Here is a 21885-nt window from a genome sequence, read left to right as displayed (position 1 = left end):
GGTATAGAGAGAAGGGTCTGTGTCTAGCACTAGCTGAAGAAGAATACATGTACTGCTCTGTCGAATTATCACAGCTGATAAACCAACACACTTTGTAAGGCAGAAGCATGGAATAAAATATCTATTTCAAATTAAATATTCATCAACTGTTTAGCAGTTTAGCAGACCAAATGTTCCTAAATTAATAAGGAGAACTATGAGTATTTTTCCAGGGCATAAGGAAAAGCTCAGAGAGAAATTTGATTATGCAGCTGGAAATATCAAAAAGGCTGCCCCACTCTATCCAAGCATATTAAGTTATGGCTAAGTGAGGTGTGTCCTTATAAATGGAAACCTAGAGATTCAAGCAGAAGCAGCAACTCTGGGCTTAGTCCACCTGTGAAAGAGGTGTCATATCTTTATTTACCTGAGAACAGGATTGCCTGAAACTAAGCATGAATTATTTATCAAGTATCTCAGAATGATCCTGGCAAAACAAAAAAAAAAATCTTTTAGAAAGTGGGATATTTTTTTCTTGATCTATCAATATATTATTTATAACTGGAACACAAAGCCTTGCACAGTTTCTGATGTTTTCTAAAGCACTTAATGAAATTGTGACTGGATGAAAACTTGTTTTAAACAATAAGCTTGTGTGTCAATTTTATCAGAAAAATTAAAACCTGAACAGAAGCCACCATTTTGTTTTACCAGCTTCAGGCAAACCATAATTACCAGACATACTGCTAAAAATAAGATCCCACAAAAAGTACTTCAGGCTATGAGCACAACATGGCCAAGAAATCATATCCTAGTTCTTGCAAATCTTAAAGAGTTCTCATTATATTTAGTAACAAAAAGTTGTCACCACGAGACAACAGCTCACAAAGACAAACTATGACACTTGATGTGAAGCTCTCACTGACTAAAGACAAAATGCAGAGAAATAGATTAGCCCTTCAGAAAAATCCAAGAGCAAAGCAGACAAGATTTGGCGAGTTTATCCAAGAGAGGTTCACACAAACAACATTACAAGAACTTGATCTCAGAATGTAGCAAAATAAGAATTTGCTATCTAACTGCAAAGAGGGTATCTTGGAGAATACCTACAAATCCACATGCCAGTGCAGAACACCTACAAGGCAATGATATGTGGACATTAAGAAGTAAGCTCTGCCAATGGATTTAAAAAAAAAAAAAAAAAAAAAAAAAGGGGCTGTAAGGCTGTAAATTCACATTTTACAAATTGAACTCAATGAATTCTTCATTAAATGTGTCCTTCTCAGTAGACACTGTCTTCTGAAGATATCTCAGCATCTTTAAATCTGCTTACCAGCCTAGATATTGAAGGAGAAAATACAGAACAAAAAGCTTACAGATGCCTAATTCTGACAAATATTTTGAAGTACTATCACAGAAAAAAATAAACTGGGAGTTTTACATTTTTAGGGGTTTAATTACTTATCATGGAATTTAGACAAGCCAGGAAATCAATGTTTTTCTTCTCTTTGTTTAGAAAATGGAGCCCATAGCCAAAATAATTCTTATGTGCCAGAAGGGAAAGGATAGAATAAACACTCTCCCCATTCTACAGCTATTAGCTCTGGAGAAGCTATTTTGCTCCAGTTCACTTTGGTACATGCAGAATATTGGAAGGTCCCAATCACTCTTATTTTATAATTTGTGTTGCATTTTAATTTTCAGAAAGTGGTACTCAAGTAACCTGAGAGCTCAGCAATTCCAGCAGGGTTAGCATGAGCTCTCTCCTGGCTTGCTGTGTTACCCAAATCTGATCAAAGGACAAGGACTCCAGAAGCTTGTCCAGCTGTGCTTTTATAATGACACCATTAGGTTTTGCTCTATAATCAAGGTCCCTAAAAGTCTGTGTAGCTTCAGGCTTAATATCTGCGACAAGGTTAACTGAAATCTGCAGCAAGGATAACTACTTTAGCAGATTGTATCAGCAGGAAATATTTAAACACTATTTAAAAGGATTTTAAATAAGCAGATTTTATTTAACACTGCACTAATGCACTGCAATAGAAAATGATACAACGGAGCCGCTACAAATAAACATAATGCTTTTACCCTTCCCCTGCCTCCCTCCCCTCTAAATTCCCCAGATGTGTATTATTAAGCCCAACGAGTGCACCAGATCTCCCTGTCTGAGTCTGAAATACCGGAACGCCAGGCTCAGACAGCCCATTTGCCCTTTGGTTTTGTGCCTGCTGAATCTGCATTCTGGGGCTGTGGAATTAATTACCACAGCACCGGTCACCGGCAATGTCAGTGTTGCCACTTCAGGTGTATCAAATGTGCCTCCTTACAGGCCCAGAACTTTCAGAGGAAGGCAGCTTCTCCTGTAAGGCTGGCGTACCCTGCCCTCTAGTGCCAGGTGCACCTCTAGATGTTCACTTCAATGCATGCCAGGGCCAGAATAAAGCCTAGAGCAGCAGGCACTCTTCATAAGCCATCCTGTATGACTTACCAGCTGCATATGTCGGCCTGGCACTGTTGCACAGTAGTGCAAGATCCTAAAATAAGGGTGAGACGCTGGGCCATGCCTCATTAGGTCATGTTCAAGATGTTTCAGATAACCAATTCTAACTGCAAAGAAGTGAAGACTGACTTTTATTGCTCATCATGGTGCTAAAGAAGTCTCTGTTTCACAAAAAAATGAGGAATTCTGACATTCAGGTTTATAATATCTACAAATCTAGCACTAACATTGTATTTGATTGCAAACAACTCTTTCAAAAACCTGTAGTGAAAGAACAGACTGATTACATTAAGTTGTTATAAGTGTTTCGCTGCCACCTGGAAGATGGAAAATTAACTCATACCAGAGAACTACAGAATTTCTCTATTGTTTGTCCTTTAAGGCAAAAGCTGCCTGTCATTCTTGAGCAGGACCTAAAACAAAGGAAGGCAAATCCTTAGGGTTAGAAACTGTTGTTCTTAAACAACATAGCTATAGCTATGGCTATAGCTGAAAACTGTGAAAAGTAACCAAAAGAACCCCCTTAAAATAAGATAAGGATTTTCTTCTGAGTGGTTCAGCCTCTTGCAGTGATACATCTGACTGCAATTATCTTCTACATGCAACTGAGTGGATTTTCTTGCTCAAATTGTTTCACTTGGCAATCAGTGCAAAGCTGATATAATGATGGATTCTGCTTTTATTATCATGAGCTCTCATTTAAAACAAGCAGTAGCATTCCTGGGGTATGAAGGACCAAAAACTTTGCCAGTTTTTCTGCAAAATGAAGTCATTGCACATGGCTGTGCATGATGTGTACTGTAATCACTACCGGTTTAGAGCAACATAAAATATACAGGTACTAATTTGGGATTCTCCTATTTTTTTAAGTTCAAATATGTTAAGCCCTGATTGAACAGATGTCAAACATCTGTCTCTTCCTTGCAATAAAACAAGGCTGTCATTCTAACCTGGTTTTGTGAGATCAGCCTTTCCACACTCAGGTCAAATAACAATTTGAATAAGCTAAAACTTAGTTCACGCTCTTAGAAAAAAAATTGTCAAGACAGCTCTTCCTTACCTTGTCCAAGGCTCTCCTTAATATTTTGCCCACAAATCTGGAACAAAGTACTCTGTCACATTTTTCTATAAACTCTTGGACATGCAATTTAGGATAACTCTGTACTCATTTAAGTCAGTTGAGGGTCTGCCCTTGTAACATAGGTGACATGATTTCTTTCCTGAAAAACTGGAAACACCTCTTTCAGGTTGGCAGAGAAAAATAAGTTTCATACAGCTGAGTCTTAATAAGAATATCTTCCTTTTAAAGATTCATGATGAGAACCATTAGATTCTGCTAGGAAAATTATATTAACACAATTTGTTAACATTGTCAAGTACCTAGTGCTGCAGAAAATGCAGACATACATCCTCAGTGCCAAGCTCAGAGCAAAAATAGATCCATACTTTTTTGTCTTGTTTTATTTTCTTATGTATCCACAAAGTCATTTCCGTTTGTAAACATGTTAGACAATGAACACCTTTTCTCAGTCCATCAAATGTTCAGCTTTTAAGAATACAGGAACATTTTGCTCTAACCTTTTTTCTAAAGTTTCTTCACATCAGTAAGGTTCCTCATCCACAGAAAAACAAAACAAAACAAAACAAAAAGCCACAACCAAAACCCTGAGCACTTGGGTCACATCTAATCATTTCTGCTTATTAGATCACCCTTCTGTTGGTGGTATTGGCACCACCAGCTCAGGCCACTGCAGTCTAGTACTTTTCTGGATAAAACCCACCCTGTTGCCCCTTTCATCCAAGATAGGCAGAAAATTTCTGAGACTAAACAAAAGAGAAGATAAGAAGCAATACCTTGCATAAATTTTAAAACATCTTTAAAAAAATTAGATTAAGAATTCTTCATGTTTCAAAGTAGAAACTTTGGTTTTGACTGTGAGTGTTTGAATGAGAAGAGTATTTTCCCATTGCCAGGGAAAACCAGCTCAAATTTTCCTAAAATCAAAATTCTTTTTAAGATCAATATGTTAAGAGCTCTGAAGATAACTGTACAAGCGTCTCCAGCTCCGCACAGGTGCTAGTCATCTACAGAACAATAAGGTCTGAAGGTCTGGGGAGCAGAATCCTATTGCAACTACTCTCCTGAGCTGCAGATGATGGTCTTGGCTACAGGAGCTTCTGCACTCACACACAGAGCAACTGAAAGCATAAATACAGGGCCATGGATTCACACAGCTGAAGTTCAACCTGCAACCTGGGACTATTTCCTCCAGGCTCATCCCTTGGAGAGATTAGGCTTTCACTGGAATATAGGATGTGAAATACAACCCAGATTGCATGAGCAAGTAGAACATACACCACATAAAGCAAAAGCTTAAAGGTGGGAGGCAGAAAAATCACAGGCAGACAGTTAATACAGGTGTTGTGGTAGAGGAGCTGGCTCATTTCAGTGTTTTATTACACACAACACAGAAACCAAATTTGTCAATATGGGGGAAATATTTAAAGGCACTAATGGATGATGGATGCCTAATGGGTCTCCTTTTTCAATGTGGTAAAGTGTACATTTGCCATATGTGCTTTTAAAGGATTTCCTTTTTAATTACAGCTCAGCCCCCAGAGGAAACAAACACTTGAATTTCCATGAAAATCAATGAGTATTTCAAGCCTTCAACAATTGTCAAGATCAGAAATTAATTTAACAATATATTTGCCATTATGGTGTTGAAAAAACATATCCCTCCTCAAGTTATGGATTGATTACCCTAAACTGATTGCAATTCCCATGGTCTAAAATGAAAGTCAGTGAAGTACTAATTTTTAAACAGAATTTGACTTCTTAAAAAGAAAGGTTTTGAAAACCATCACATTTCCATAGATACAGCACTTTAAAAACACAGAAAGAATCTATGACTTCCTGGTATAGACTACTGGCCAGGAACTAAGTCATATAGTTCCTAAATGAGGAAAATTATTTTGATGGGTCAATAATTTTCAGATATCAGAGACAATTAACTTTGTATCTCTGTTTAGGGTCAATATTATATTACATTGTGGCAATAAGACACCAAAACCACTAGCATAAATGCTGAAAAAAAAGGATAATTATTTGGGAAAAGCCAAGACGCGTATTACATAATACTCCAAAACCAAAAGCTCCAGCTTTTCACCATAAAGCTGTAGCCCTTGGGGAAATAAAAAAGAAGATCATGTTATACCTTTTTTAAATCTAGCCTACAAAGTAGAAAATCTTGGGCTCTGAAAGGAAGAAAAATCAGGTCAAATTATAGCTATATGCAGATCAAAGCACGATCTTGAATGAATTAGATTCAAAAGGACTGGGATTTCTAGTGACCCAAATCCCTGGCTCACATTGCCACTTCTCCCTCAGGCAGAGGGAGAAATCGGCAGCCACAAAAAATGGACCCAAAGTAAACAGACTGATCTCCACACCACGTAGAAAAGAATGGGTCTTGTGGTGTACAGCTTATGGTAACGTGATCTGATCCAGCCTTCTCCTTTGAATAAGTGAGGACTTTCTGCTTTCTTTAGATCCATGTCTTAGGTTAATTGAAATCAAAGTCATTAAATGCTCAACAGAATCAATAATATAAAAATTTCGAGTAAAATATAAATAAATAATTTCAACATAAAAGCAACAAGAGCTTCTCTGGAAAACTTATGAGCCAGATGAGATTTCATCTGACTGCCTCTGCTGAATGTATTATAACGTATCACTCAAGATTTAAGGGTAGAAGCCTTATGCTTTTCTATATTTTTAAAGAAGAATTACAAAAGTACCTTGACCATAATTGCTATCAATAGGCATTCATTTTGGCCACAATTCAGACTGCAAGCAGACATGAATCTAAACCAACCAACCAACATCATGGTGAACATTTCCTCAAATGTTTTACACCACTTGCCCACTTAGAATCAGGTTGCAGATGAACATTTTGGTTAAATGATGGACCTACGATGAAATTTCAGTAATGATTTTAGTAAGATTGGAAGCACAACTATTTGCACTTCAAAAATTTTAAGAACAGTGGTATGATATGGCAATGAGAGATTAATGGAAATCTTGCAAAAAAAAGATAAATGGCACTGCACGAATACCAGAAAACCGGGGAGATGGGGGAGAAATTAATTGAACCTACACTTTTGATAAATATTTATTTTTTGCAGAAGAAAAATGCACACTAGTTTGAGCTGTCATTATGCTAACCTATATCCTATTTTTCATATTATTAGTAATACATAATGTGGTAGTTTATATTCAAAAATAAAACCAGAATGTATATACCTCGTGTATTTATCCAGAAATACACTAAGGTTACTATGGTTACGAAAAATCCATTACCTTTGAATACAGAATGAAAAAGTTTGACTTAAAGTGTGCACTATTTATTATAGCGATCATCAACAGCCTTCAGGAGGTTCTCTAACTGGATTCATTTTTCAGTGTCAAAACTGACCCACCACACCAGTACCTTACGGCCTGTGCAAGGCAAAGAAATTTGAACTATATGAATTTTTAAATATGTTTTATACTGACTCAAGATGCAGAAATGGCTTTGAATTTTAAGGCCTTACAATAAAGAGAAAGGAGGGCCTTGGTCCCCTTTTCTCCCCAAGCTGTCCAATATGAAATGCTTTATTTTCTCTTGTACCTACCAAGACATACAAATTCTGATGAGTCCACAACAGTGCTTATGCTGTGGAATGGCACTTCTAGCTCCATGTTTTCTTTTTGGTTTTTTTGGTTGTTTGGGGAGTTTTTTGTTTGGTTTCTTTTGTTGTTGTTGTAGTTTTTCTTGTTTTGGTTTGGTTTTTTATTATTATTTTGTTGTTTCTATTTGCATAATGTCTGAACAAGTAATTTGGATAATTCATTAAATTACACCAATTACATTGAAATAGAAAGTCAGATTACCATGCTTCACTGTATTGCCAAGTAATGGGCGCTTAACTTCAGTGTAACAGTTCAAAGAGTATTGATGTAATTTGGCTATTGGCATATGGCACAACTATTATCAGAAGAAAACAGATTATTTGCTTATATTTTTAATAAATTAATTAGAGGCTATTCAGGTAAGCAATGGAGTATGTGTCTAATTAAGAATATTTAGGGAAGGCAGTAAGAAAAACCATTAAACCTGTATATAATTTCTTCCACAGTTGGCAGTTTACTTGCTTTGAGAACTGGATGGTATGAGACAAAAATGTTATAAAACACTAAAAACATGACTCAGATCCTGTGAAAGTGGCACAAGATTTAGCTACATGATCCATGGTGGTGTTAATTTCTATGAGTCCCAACCAAGAGTAAGATGATTTAAAATATTAAAACCATCAGGGTTTTAAGCGCATCCAGCCAATTTTAGAATTATTTTTCTTTCCACTGAAATAAGAAGGTGTCAATCATACAATTGTTCATTGCAACCATGAGATACCTATCTGACATGCTACCTAGCAGAGAACTCACCTTTTACAACATACTTAGTTCCATTTCCAGAGTAAATTGGTATCCCATTCATATATAAAGTATATTTTGTAATTATACCATTTGGTGTTTTGGGTGGACTCCAACTCATCAGCAGGAAGGTGGGAAAGGATATTGCTGTGGGTGATTGCACATCTTCAGGAGCTGGTGAAAAAATGGATAAAGTTACACTATATTGTCTTTCCACAAATAATAAAGAATTTCAATGAGAAGCTACTATCAGAGTGATTTTTGGTAAAGCTGAAATTTCAGACAATATTTTATATCTGCAACACACCAGAATTTTGAGAAGTCTCCTATATTATGTGAGGATTTCTAGCCAAACAGAAACTTCCATAAAAGACAGCAATATACTCTTTGCTTTAAGGAGAACAATTATGCTTCTATAATATATTTCCAGCTTGGTAACCCTGTGATCAAGATGAGAGGTACAGAATTTAGTGCAGTCCTTTGTTTAATAAAAATTATTTTCTCTTCTTTCATGGTTTTTATTCCTAACTATGAAGTGATCATTCCAACCACCAATGCAGGTGATGTGTTCTTAGGCCCTACCCCTTGTTTCAAACTTTTCATAATTTAATACACTTAGTAATGTTTGTTTAATGTAGATTTTATGTATATAATATACTGGAAGTTGGCAATGGATAATAATTTAAGAGTCAAGTTCTTTCACTGTTTCAATGAGTTATACATTAGAAGCACAAGGAATCCCAGTGAATATTGCAAGGGGAGCAGAGTAGAGGCCTTAGTCTGGGAGAAATATCTTCTAATTTACAAGCTCTGTGCTAGCAATTTAAAACAATAACTAGCAGTGCCTGGCAACATGAAAACAATATAAAGTAATGAATGTTTCAACAGGGAAACAGGGATAGCTGGAGGGTGTGATATGGTGTCTGTCTTTTGTATCACCAATTTATTGTTACTAAGAGCATGCAACAAGAGCATCCAAAAAAAGAAATTCCACACATTGACTTTTTGTTCAATCCTTCTGAGGGATAAAACACATGTTCCCCATGGTTTTATTCAATCTCTGGGGAAAAAAAAAAATCTACTCTTGCCTAAACCATTCTATTATCATTCCATTATGACAGGTAAGGGCTTTTGCTTTATTCACTAAGCTGAGAAAATAGGACATAAACAATTTATTTTTAATTGCTATGTCACAGCAGAAAAAATACACAAATATTGAAATAATATGTTTCATGTTTATATCACAAGGTCCATTAAGTATTTGGGTGTCAGAGGCTACACCCTTTCATGAACAATACCACCAGAAAATCTCAGTTTATCTTGAGCATCCAAGAGGCAATAACTGGATCTTGTTTTGATTGGTGCTGCTGGCAGTTACTAACATGGTCATGCCAAAACTCTGTTCTAGCAACGTTAGGCTGCAATCTTCAGCACTGTCCTCATCACAACAACACCTTGAACAACAACCTGCCTTGGCAGCAGTTAAACACTTCAGCATCCTTTTAATTATTATGGCTACAATTCACATGACTTCATGCCAAAATTTTACTTTCTTTATTGGTACTGTATTACAACCTAGTTTATATGAGAAGATAAAACAAAGAACTGTGGGAGGGAGGGAATTTTGAAAACTACATTGCATCATGGAAGATTAACTACTGCCCAATAAATACATGTCAAAGTCTTCGTTATTCTACTGGTGTAGATTTGGAGTAACTGATTATTTTAACTGGATTAATATGGCTTTAGGATGACAGAACCAGGAGATGTGAACTTTATGTTTAATTGAGAATGAAGTTAGATATGTCACTGATATTTTTGGGGCATTTGTTCTAGTAATTGATGTGCAATACATATCAGCCTAGACTCTAAAGTCAGAACTGAATGCATTTTTTCTTTCTTTGTGCCCTAGCTCTTCATGTAAGCATAGGATGCCTTAGCTCACACTCACAACCTTTAAGTTTGAGCACAAAAACATGTAAAAGTGTTCAGGAAAAAAAAGAGAAAATCTGAACAGCAATTAATAAATAACTCAATTGGCATTTGGCAGTTTCATCACACTGGAATAATTGTTGCCTATTGCTGGTGTTTAGTGGTTAAAAGAAACCATGGAAATCAAGCATTTGATTCTCAATTTCATACTGTGCCATACAATCAATTCTTTTTAGTCAGACTGTCTCTAGATTTACTTCTGAGCCATAGTAAAATGAGGAAGCTTTCATTAATCTTTCAGATGCTTCATATTAATGACAAGGCTCTTGCATGAACAATGTAACAGCAATTAAAAAGCCCATTAATCTGCATTACAGCTATTAAAGATGCATGTCATTAAAGGGTATGGAGTTTGATTCATTTTCGCACCCCCCAAAAAATGGAGCAATTATGGTCTGGCAATGCACTTTGTCATCAAATTAGGTTGGGGTTTTCCAGCAAATGGCTCTGCAGCGTTTAGCTCTTCTCCTGTTTTATTATTCATGACTGAAATGTGGAAGTCAAGACCTTTGAAATTACTTTACCTTCTTGTGGAGTGGAGATGTTCAATGCATGCAAGCTCTCAGTACAGCCAGCCAAAGTGCAAGCAGTTAGGGTTACAGCATAGTTTGTGAAAGGATGCAAGCCCCTCAATGTGCCTGCAATACAAGAAAACAAGGTGTTATGCATGTCCAGTGTACAGACTGACTGCATGCAGACACATGCAGAGGGAAAATAAACTTTTGTACTATGGGTTCCCTCTGTTACAGGTGAAAAAGAAAAATTATTAAGGTTTCATTGCTACCATTCATGACTTAAATTTTGCAAAAAAATTTAAGAGCAAATTATATTTTATTCCATTTTCAGTACTAAATATGCACCTGTGTTTCTTTAGTCACGCTCACTGAAACAGATACTACTGCAAAACAGAGGTGTATATTTTAGTGTGAAAATGAAGAAGTTTTTTCCTTAATCCCTGTCTCAAAATTTTTTCATCTATTAATCTTATTTTTCCAATGAATTTTCATTGTCTCCCAGAACAAGTTTTTTTTAATGAGTCGTCTCCAATGATGTCCCTATTCATCCGTAAATTGAAATCTCTTTTTTATTAAACATCCCACTTGTCCTCCATTCAGTAGCAGCATATAGACCTACCTATATTTGCTATGCTAGCAACAGTAACATAATTCTGGTGACACAGCACCCATTTACAAATATAAAAGATCTGTGGCCTTATTCTATTTCAGGTCCTGCTTATGTTAGTGAAGAGAAGTTACTAAATTCTCACATATCAATCAGCTCCATGTTATGACAAATAATAATCACTGCTTACCACTTCAGGAAGTTTTGCAACATTTTGAACTATCATATACAGAAGGATTACAAGGGAAAAAATTTAGTTTAGAGTCATTTTAAGAAACTTCAGCAGTTCCCACTTCAAAGTAAGTCCAACAAAAAAGTAATACAAAATCTAAACACAGAAGTAATTAAAAGAAGGCCAATTCATGCCAAGTTTCATTTCAAACCATGTTCTCGCCTTGACTGTCACAGCTCTAGCAAAATCAATGTGGTATTTCATTAAAAAAACAAAATTTATAGCAAACTATGTTATTTCAAAGCTGCCCAACACTGGGATTTTGCAAATCAGCTTAAAAAAAACCAGCATGTCAAAGAACTGTAATTTCTGGCTAATTGTCCTGCAGTACAAGAAGTCTGAAAATCCCCTCAGCATTACATGTAAACAAACAGGTAAACAAAATTAGTCCTTATTATTGCTCTTCACTGGATTGCTAAATTTTTTTTTTCATAATTGCATTTCATTAAAAAATATTCTTTCCCTTCATAAACCCCTTATGATCACAAAAAGGCCATGGAGAATTTTATGTTGGAAGTTAACAGCTACAGCACAAACTATTATTTTCTGAGTAGAACCATCACTCTGTACAAGTTTATATTGTGTTTAGTAAAAGGTGCGTTCACATGGAAAATACAAGATTAGCTTTCACTGAATTAGTAACATTTATGCTTTTTCTTGCAATCAGTCAAAAATTTCAAAGGTTGGAATAGCAATGATCCTTCTATTTGAATTCTCTGGGGTGCATTTCTGCTCTTATAAATGGAGAGATATTCAGAAGTAATCACTTTAGCATCAGAGTACTGTTAAAATAAAACCAGTTGACCAGCATCTGCTTGCTCTGATTATAGTTTTGATTTTGCAAATCCCTAGTGAACAGTGGAGAGCTGTACTGACATCCAATCTAAGTGTGACAGGAGAGAAAAATGCTGTGTCAGTCACCACCAAAGAAATGTCCCTGTAATCTTCCTGTGATGGACAGACAATATTTTTAAAAATCATTAAAAAAAGAGAAAATAGGAAATAATGTTTTCATAGAAAGGTCTGCGTTGAAAGGGACCATAAAGATCATCTGGTTCCAGTCCCCTTCCATGGGCAGGGACACTTCCCACTAGACCATGTTGCTCAGTGTCCCAATCGGCCTGACCTTGAACACTTCCAGGGATGGGACATCCACAACTTCTCTGCACAACCTGCGCCACTGCCTCACCATGCCTACAGTAAAAAATTTCTTCCCAATATCTCATCTAAACCTAAACACTTTCAGATTAAAGACATTAGCCTTTGTCCTTTCACTACATTCCCTTGCACAAAGCTCCTTTTCAGCTTTCTTGTACAGCCCCACTTTAGGCATTATCCTATGCCTGTAAAGTATTGGAAGCTACACAAAATTGTGCACCACAGAAATTCCATTAGTCAAAACACCATCTTTTTTACACAAGACACTATTTCCACTTATTTCCAGATCATAGAGTTAAACCCAGGAAACTATAAAATGTGCTTTGGGAATTACCTCCACAAATAAATACAAGTAGAAACCAAATCTTCTAACTGTGACATTTGCAAGTTCCTGGCCAAGAGAAGCATGGCATTGTATACATGCCTTCTCTCTATTCACTCTGCAGTGCTTTGGGAAGCAAATCAGTTTGATTTGTATATTTAGCACTTGTAGCATTTGTTTCTTATGAAGCAGTGAATTAATGCTCCTTGCATTTCCTCATGGAAAATATCATGTAGGGTTACCAATGGCTTCAAGCACTGAGAGCTGCAGAATATCAGACATCCAGAAAGATGCCAGGATGTGTAGAAGGTTTGGATTGGACTGTTTGGTTTACTTTTGACAAAGTAGGGAGGTTTTATATGAAGCATCTGTAGCACAACAGACTTCCCATTGCACAGGTAGGTTTGTGAAAGGCTGACAGAATTTGCATGAAAAAAGAAGGCAAACAAATAAACCCTTTTGCTACAGGAGGTTATTGTTTAAAAAATTCATTCAGTGAAGGCAGCAACTTTAAAAATATTTTTTTCATTTCCTAATTAATGTTTTTCTTTCACATGTACTCTTGCACTATTTTTTTTCCACAAAGAAACAGATGTGCATAGGTAGGCAATAGAAAGTGCACAGATTTTATTTACATACTTCAGCAAACTACTTTTTTCTCAGCTGCCATCCTATCTGTTTGGCCAGCATCCACTGTAATCTGTTCTCCTTCATTATGTTAATCTGTGGGCGGAAAGATTTCTGTCATCTTCAAATCGCTTGTACAGCAATGGTAAACACCTTGGCCTGTCTGTAATTGGACAGGTGTCTGCATTGGTGTCACCCAGCTTTTAATTCAATTAAAGAACTGGCTGCTCTGGTCTCATTACCCACTCATTTCCCCTGCACTTTCAGTCAGTCAGTGAAATTTACACTCAGCACCTGACTACACTGAAATACAAAGTCAGCAGTCCCACAGCAAAGATCATCACTGATACATGTGAATTAATTTAAAGAACAGCAAAATAAATTTTGAAGTAAAAAATAGCCTATGATCCAATGAAGTTGGCTGACAGCTTTAAAAAAACTTTTCCTAACTCCTCAATTATCACACTCTCAAACTGTCATCTCTTGTCTATACCCGATAATTGCTGATCTGATAAGAATCCATCAGGCTTTCCAAGATGGGATGCTAACAAAGCAAAATTTGGCCACACCTGCATTCATTCCATTAATGCTAACAGGAGAGAGGTGGATAAATTGTCACTTTGATTAGGAGATAGGATTAGAGACCTCATCAATATTTAAGAAGAGGGTTGGCCTCACACATTTGGGATATGGGTCCCACGCATTCAGTCTGCCGGTACAGAGCAGCTGAATCCACCTAAACTCAAAATTTACATCATAAACTACATTCAAAGCCTTAAAATCCACATGGGGAAGTGGAGATGCTAAATCATTTTAACACACCACTCCTATCTGCCCAAAGAACCTTTGGAAATAAATTAAAGTTCTAACACAGACATTTTGACACAGTGACCCCATGAAACTGAATAATGTCATTTGTTAAATATGAATGTAAAGTTAACAGTCTAAAAGAGTTATCTGGAATCACACCTAGAACATTAAGCCCACTTTATATGCAAAACCAGTATTTAATTGTCTATACTTTTATTTAAATGGTCTTTAATTATTTGCAATATTGAGAGTCAAGGTTTAGAGTTGTGCAAGAGAGAAAATGCTAGGTTCATTCTAGCAGTGAAGGGATAACAACATGGATATGGGGAATACCAAAGGGGTCAACAATAAATTTATGGTAAAATTGGTGTGTGGGCTAGTCAGAGGTAGCTGCATATTTAGGCCCACTCCATTCAATGTTATAATGCATATCGTATATAAGAATATTGCATACGCCGCTTTTTTCCCTTCACTTCTCCATAAGGCTGATATCTCTTATGTTCACTACCTCTCAAAGGGAGTTCTCATACATTTAGACAATACAGCCAATATTCCACAGCACTGTCACACATTTTGAGTGGAAAACTAGTACTTCTCATTAAAAAAAAAAAAAAAAGCTTACCACTACAGTATGAGGGCTAATATTCTGTTCTTAAAAACTGAGTGCATTATTTTGCCAAAGGGACTTTTCTTTGCCAGATTTTTTCATTGTTTCCTCCCTAACATGCTCTTTCATGAGGACCTATTTTGAAATACACCTACTGCAATTGAAACAACACTTGACCTTTAGATTTACCTTAATTCTTGTCTAAGCTTTAAAAACAAAAATTACCAAAGCTCTCCTCCCCAAACCCAGATTATTTAGCTAATTTGAATGCCCGAGGTCATACAGCATCTGTCCAACAAAGTCACTTGTGTGTCGAGATGCATCATTACCACAGTACACTTAATCACAGTCCACTGATCAGAAAAGGAAGTCCTCAACTGACTTTGCTTTTGACAGATTGTAGCAAAAACTGTTTAAGTACATGAGTCTTCCACATATGCAATTCTGAACCAAAAGCCTGTGCACATCAATCTGTCACATACATCTGCATTTTTAAAGCATCTTCTAACTAAGTATAGTATGAGTCATAAAATGAAGAACTACTAAACAGGAGGGGACCTATTCCAACTCTCTGGCTTATAAGAACAAAAGTTTCACTTTAATTATTGCATTTAGGTGGCTTGAAAGACCCTTTTTTCCCCAACAGAAATACTTCATAACAAACCATATACAAGCTCCACTGTCTTTGAAGATGCAATTCAGTTTGCAGTGGTTCAAGGAAGCCTGTTACATTCCTCCCAGCACAGGGAACTCTCCAGCTGCTTCACTTTGCAGAAAACCTTAACTGAACAGTGCAATTTTGCACGAAGAGTCAATTAACCACAGAGAGTACTGGCTTTGTAATATCTGTCACTGTTTAACCCTCCATCATTCCAAATAACTTAATCACTGTTTATTTTCTGCAGTATGATTATCTTTAAAAGTTTGTGGAGAAACAAAGAAATACTTTTTACTTTTTGCAGATTTTTTAATATGTCTATAAAAACAAAATAATCCTTTCTAGCCTGAAAAACATTAAGAAATTAACTTCTTTTTATTACTAAAAATATGGGTATGTATCTAAGAGTTGATGTAATTTTGATAAAATGCTCAGATTTATTTAATCACACAATTTACATTTTGTAAGAATAAATTTATATAACAGCATTGGACTGTAAACAAGATTCATTTAGGTCTAAACTCAATCAAGTTTGAATCTTAATACTATAGAATATTATTATAATTTGTTTTAAAATTCATATATTGAAAAATATGCCACTAGTCTACTAAAGCCAGCTAAATGAAAGGAGAAGGGAACCTACATTCTGCCACTCTGACTTAGAGTCACTAGGAGCTCAAGCACCACTTGACAACTCACAGAAACCTAATGGGCACAGACAGATCTATCAGCTCCCCCTTGTTGCAGTAGCTGCCCCAGCCAAACATTCTTAGCTACATATGAAGTTTTACAACTTTAGAAATTTGTCTTAGCTTGGAGCAGGGATTTGGGAGTCCTCCTAGTGTTCTGGCCCAACATACATTTCTTAGTTGGTTTACAATAATCCCTTTCCAGAAATTTTAAATATCTCATTAACTGTAGTATAGGAATGCTTTGAGTGTAAAATATTTGTGCAAACCAAGAGCTTTCAAGTCATTTCAAGTGCATGACAGTATTGCCCAAGCAATTCACCAACAGCTTCACAAAGCAAACTTTCCATTGGTGGTAAACTGCTCATTTCATCCCACACAGATGAAATAAGCCTGAGAGAAACCACATTTTCTAATATCCATCTCAGACAGAGACCCCCGAATCCCATCAGAGGGACCAGTCAGGGTGCAGAGGCCAGTCCCAAAGCCACAGGCTGCTTAGGCAGGGGAATGGCAGAGATTTCCCTGAGAGAGGCAATCTCTCAGCTGACAGCATTTGCCAGAGCATGGGCATTTGCCATCCTGGCAGCAAGCTTCCCCCAGCGCTATGGTCCCCCTGTCCAGCCCTGGCTGATCTGTCACTGGCAGGCGGCCCTGTCTCCTCTTCTGAGAGACTCTCCAGCTAGAGAGCTTTCCAAACCATAGCACAGCTCAGAGATTTTGATTAACCATATTAAATCATTAAATTAACTTTTCCTGAGATATTCATCTGCCGAGCATAAAAAACTAAAAGGTGAAAGGTAGTTACCAACACGTGTCACAGGAAGGAGGGAATGGCAGCTGTCAACCACAATTTTCTCATTACCACATGTGCAGCCACAACACCAGCCCTCAGCTATTGCAGCAATGACAGAGGTGGGATGAACTGAAAAATCAAACAAACTTGAAGGACAAAGCTTAAAGAGGAATAAATACCAATAGTGTGTGAATTCTTTTGCAGCACATTTTATTTAATTATTATTTGTAGGTATCATTACAGCCCACAGTTTAGAGGCTGGTCAATCCCCTGAATTCTACAGTGAGAGAAATCTGAATTAAAAAATGGGGATTTTGCATGTGCTTGACAAAAGAAGTGACAGAGGATTGTGATCAGTGGCACAAAACACAGAGACAAGACAGCTAGGGTGTATCCCAGCATTCCGGGATACTGTTCAGCATCTTTATCAATGACTTTGATGATGGGGAAAATTTGCACCCTCAGCAAGTCTGGATGATACAAAAAGGGACACTAAGATGGTAAAAAGACTGGAGCATATCTCTTCTGACAGAGAGTGAGAGAGCTGGGACTGATCATCTCAGGAAAGACAAGGCTCAGGGCGATCCATCAAAATGTATAAATACCTTATGGGAGACAGCAAAGTAGCAGCCAGACTATTCTAAGTAGTGCCCAGCAACAGGACAAGAGTCAATGGACACAAATTGAAATACACAAATCACAGTATCAGAAAACATCCTGAGTTGGAAGGGACCCACAAGGATCATGGGTCACGATGATTTTTGAGGTCTTTTCCAGCCTAAATGATTCTGTGATCATTGAGTCCCACTCCTGCGTCTGCACAGGACAACCCCAAGAATAACAACATGTGTCAGAGAGCCCAAATGCTTCTGGAACTCTGGAAGGTTTGGTGTTGTGACCACTTCCCTGGGGAGAAAATGAATTTCCAACTGGACGCAGGAAATCACTTTTTACTGCAAGGGTGACCAAACCTGGAACAAACTTCTCCTAGAGAAGTATATCAATTTACGGAGATACTTAAAACTCACTGGGATGTGGTTCTGGGAATCCTGCTCCAGTCAACCTTGCTTGAGCTGGGGCAATGGACTAAATAATCCTTCCAACCCAAATGACCCTGTGATATCATGGATTCCAAAGGAAAGTAGAAGCAAAAGCTGATCACAGACCACATGGAAACAGTGTGTTCTAAAGCTTCTTCCATTTGTTTAAAGACTGATTCTAACTTATATTCCAAATTTTGGTGTCAGCCTGTGGGATGCACCGGAATGCAGAAGAAAGCAATCCAGCCTTTAGGAAAAAAACTCTTACATGCAGTGACTCAGTACTTCCTTTATTACCTTGCATCAATGTTATTACATGCTTCTCTGAAGGTAAGATGGGCAAGCAAGGTTCTTTTCAAATCCCAAAAACTTACACTCTAACTTTATACTCTCATCCTTGAATAAAGATATTGAACACTATGTTGAAATATATCACCTTATCCAATAAACTCCTGGTTCAACAGTCAGAACCTCATTTAAAGGATTTAAATCTGATGAATATTCCTTTCTTGGATGAAAATGAAAAAACAGTTTGACATTTTGGAAGATTACAAGGGTCAGATTTTGAAGGATTTTGCTTTCTGAGAAGTCAGAAATAGGCCTCTAGACTGTGGGATTATGGTCATTTAAAGACCTATTTTACTTTTAATATTTAGCTCAGCTTTTCTTCTTCTTGACAAGGGTACAAGAGGTTCTTCTGAATGTGACACACACAGTACAGCCTTCTGAGAAATGGGTAATGCTCTTAACAGGAGCACGGTAGGACTCTACTATAATAGCGAGGACTCTACTGTAATAGTTCAAAAGAATTTACAGAGTAAGTATAAACCAAAACACAACAGATGGGCCTAAAAAGCAGTGGCTAGGCTTGACAGGGAATGAAAATTTCAAGGAGGGCATGGAAAAATACCATAGATTATTCAATGATCCCACAGAGAGCTGTGGTGCCTTTCTGCTGTTGCATTAGCAAGCCTAGCTGTTTGGATTACTGCAGCATTTTCTCATGGAATGCAACAAAAGAATTTCTAAAGAAATGTCCCTGAAATGAGGAAGAGAACAAGCAAAAATTTTCATTCAGAGCAAACTGAAAAGTAAGCAAAGACAGCACTGTCTGTGGGGTTCTATGTTTATGCTAACTTTTGATTAACCGGGAAAGATAATTCATCAGAGAAAGATACACCATCTCCTGGGAGTCCCATATTTGCGGGTAACTAGTTCTCAATATCCACTGATTTCCTCACCTGTGTTGTCTTCACCGAAATCAATAGACTGAAGTAAAATGACTTTGGATTGGTGATCTAATTTACACCTGTCTCACCTCTGACCTCATCATGAGGACATGAATTATATATTTCATACAAAGTCAAAACTGGAAAATACGTAACTAAACTATTGGGCAGGAGTTATGAATAACAAGAGGAAGCACATCTTACACACAAAAAACTGAACCAGAACAATTACTCCCATAGCAGTTACAGAAACAGTAACTTTATTTTTCAATAAATGTATTGAAAAATAAAGACAATTCTACCAGAGACCATTAAGCAGGATGGTCCAGATGCAGTTTTCAGCTGAAGAACTCCACAACCAGCCAGCTCAATTTGCACTAACAGGAAGACCTCATTCTATGCTTAGCACGTTTCTCACATTTTTTTCCTGAGCATCTAGAGTACCAAAGAACTTTCTGAGTTGGAAGAGACCCAGAAGACTCATGGAGTCTTGACTCTTAGGTAAATGGCCTGAACAGAGATTGATCCCACAGCATTGGTGTTATTAGCACCATGCCCCAACCAACTAAGCTCCTCTGAGGATCATAATCTGACACACAGATCAATATTTGAATACAGACATTCTTACATTCTTTGGGTCATATGAGCGGCCAGTGTGCTGCTGTGGCAAACAAAGCCAACAGGATGCTGGATTGCATTTACAAGGACATCTCCAGCAGAGATAAAGAACTCATTATTCCCCTCCACTTAGTTCTTGTCAGGCCACATCCGGAACACTGTGTTCAGTTTCAGTCCCTGCTGTGTGAAAAAGATGTGAACAGGCTGGAGAGAGACCAGAGAAGGGTGACAAAGATGATCAAAGGATTGGGTAGCCTGTAAAATAAGGAAAGACTGAGAAAATTTGGTTTGTTCAGCCTTGAGAAAAGAAGGATCAGTAGAGATCTTATCACCATGTTCCAGTATTAAAAGGGTGGTTACAAGGAAGATGGAGTCTCCCTTTTTCAAGGAGTCACATGGAAAAGACCAGGGGTAACGGGCACAAGTTACCCCTGGGGAGACTACAATTGGACACAAGACAAAAAATTTCACAATGAACACAATCAGCCACTGGAATAACGTTCCCAGGAAATGGTGGATTCCCCATCTCTGGACACTTTAAGATTCAGCTGGAAAGGCTGCTGGGCCATCTTGTCTAGACTGTGCTTTTGTCAAGACAGATTGGATCAGATGATCCTTGAGCTCCCTTTCAACATGGTATTCTACAATTCCATAATTTTATTTTGCTTTATCTGACATCTCTGTACAACTCCCTGATGGGAGGTTGTAGTGAGGTGAGGGAATGGTCTCTTCTTCTGTGTCTACAGTGAGAGGACAAGAGGAAATGGCCTCAAACTGAGAAAAGGGAGATTCAGATTAGATATTAGAAACAAGTTTCATTGTTTGGGTGGACAGGCATTGGAATGGGCTGCCCAGGGAGGTGGTGGAATCACCATCCCTGGAGGTGTTCAAGAGATGTCTGGATCTGGTGATAGGTGATGTGGTTTAGTGGTTACTGTGGTGGTGTTGGTTTCATGATGGGCCTAGATGATATTACAGGTCTCTTTCAACCTTGATGATTCTATGATTCTATCTGCTGTAATAGGCTAAAGAACCAGGATCCATTTACTGTCTTCATTTAATGTAAAGGTATGTTGCTTCTTCTACGTCCTGTAAGCTGCAGGCAGATAACCTTACCTTACCTGTCCAGCCTGGTACAGACATTTTCATAACCCTGACAGACAATGATGGCACAATGCCAAACTAGTTAAACAACATTTTGGTTCTGACCATCAGCTGTGAGCAAGTTACCTAATCCATATGTCTGAGTCTTTAATTTCTACCAGTCTATACTGTCTTGTAGCATAGGTAAAGAATGTTGAAATCAACAAGGTCATTAAAGAAATCACAGTAAGGATAGAAAGCCCACGCAGTTCTGGTAAGGTCACTACTCACAAATAGTTAAGATATTTCAAGCTGATGAAAATAAAATATGTGCAAATTTTCCCTTGAAAATGTATACATAGGTTATGGCAGAGAAACAGCACAAACTATATATACTTATGTAAAAACTATTACCTGGACTTCAGGAAATAACACACTGCCCGAGGGTTAAAACACTTTCCAAGACTGTGGTACTGCCCAAACCTGAGCCAAACCAAAGCACTAACTTAGAGCACTGCGTCATTACCACTTTTTGAATTGTTATGAATTACAGAATTGATGTTAGAGATCATAAAAATGAATTTATTGATCTGCACTTTTGCCCCATTTAGTCATCACATAACATAATCCAGATTCTTGTCTGTAACATGCTTCCTTCCCAGGGAACTTTGTAGCAGCCAGAAAAGGCAGTTTGTTCACAGAGAACAGAGAGACAGATCCATGCTATCCTGGCAGGAAGAAATGTCCCAAAATTTTCTCTATAACATTCTCACCCCATAAACACAAAGCCACTAATTTCTTAATTCCATAATAACCTACCTCCACATCCCAGTGGCATCAACCACAGCATCTGATTAACACAAATGTATGCTAGCTCCCACTGAATTCAGTTAGGTTTATATGATCAAATTTAGGCAGTTATATAAAGTGCTTTCATACATAAGGTC

General features: G+C 37.4%; 1 protein-coding gene across 1 annotated transcript in view; it reads right to left on the bottom strand.

Annotated features, from left to right (window-relative positions):
• The window catches only part of USH2A (usherin), a 373434-nt gene that overhangs the window by 202213 nt on the left and 149336 nt on the right, over positions 1-21885 (bottom strand). Inside the window, exons 30-31 of the mRNA XM_059841048.1 lie at positions 10472-10585; positions 7968-8129 (exon numbers count right to left, since the gene is read on the bottom strand). Coding sequence (XP_059697031.1) covers positions 7968-8129; positions 10472-10585 — 276 coding nt within the window. The remainder of the gene's footprint in view (positions 1-7967; positions 8130-10471; positions 10586-21885) is intronic.

Source organism: Haemorhous mexicanus, chromosome 3 (genome assembly GCF_027477595.1).
Source record: "Haemorhous mexicanus isolate bHaeMex1 chromosome 3, bHaeMex1.pri, whole genome shotgun sequence".
Classification (NCBI taxonomy): Eukaryota; Metazoa; Chordata; class Aves; order Passeriformes; family Fringillidae; genus Haemorhous; species Haemorhous mexicanus.
Note: the sequence above shows the minus strand (reverse complement) of the source record. Positions and strands in the feature narration are given on the sequence as shown.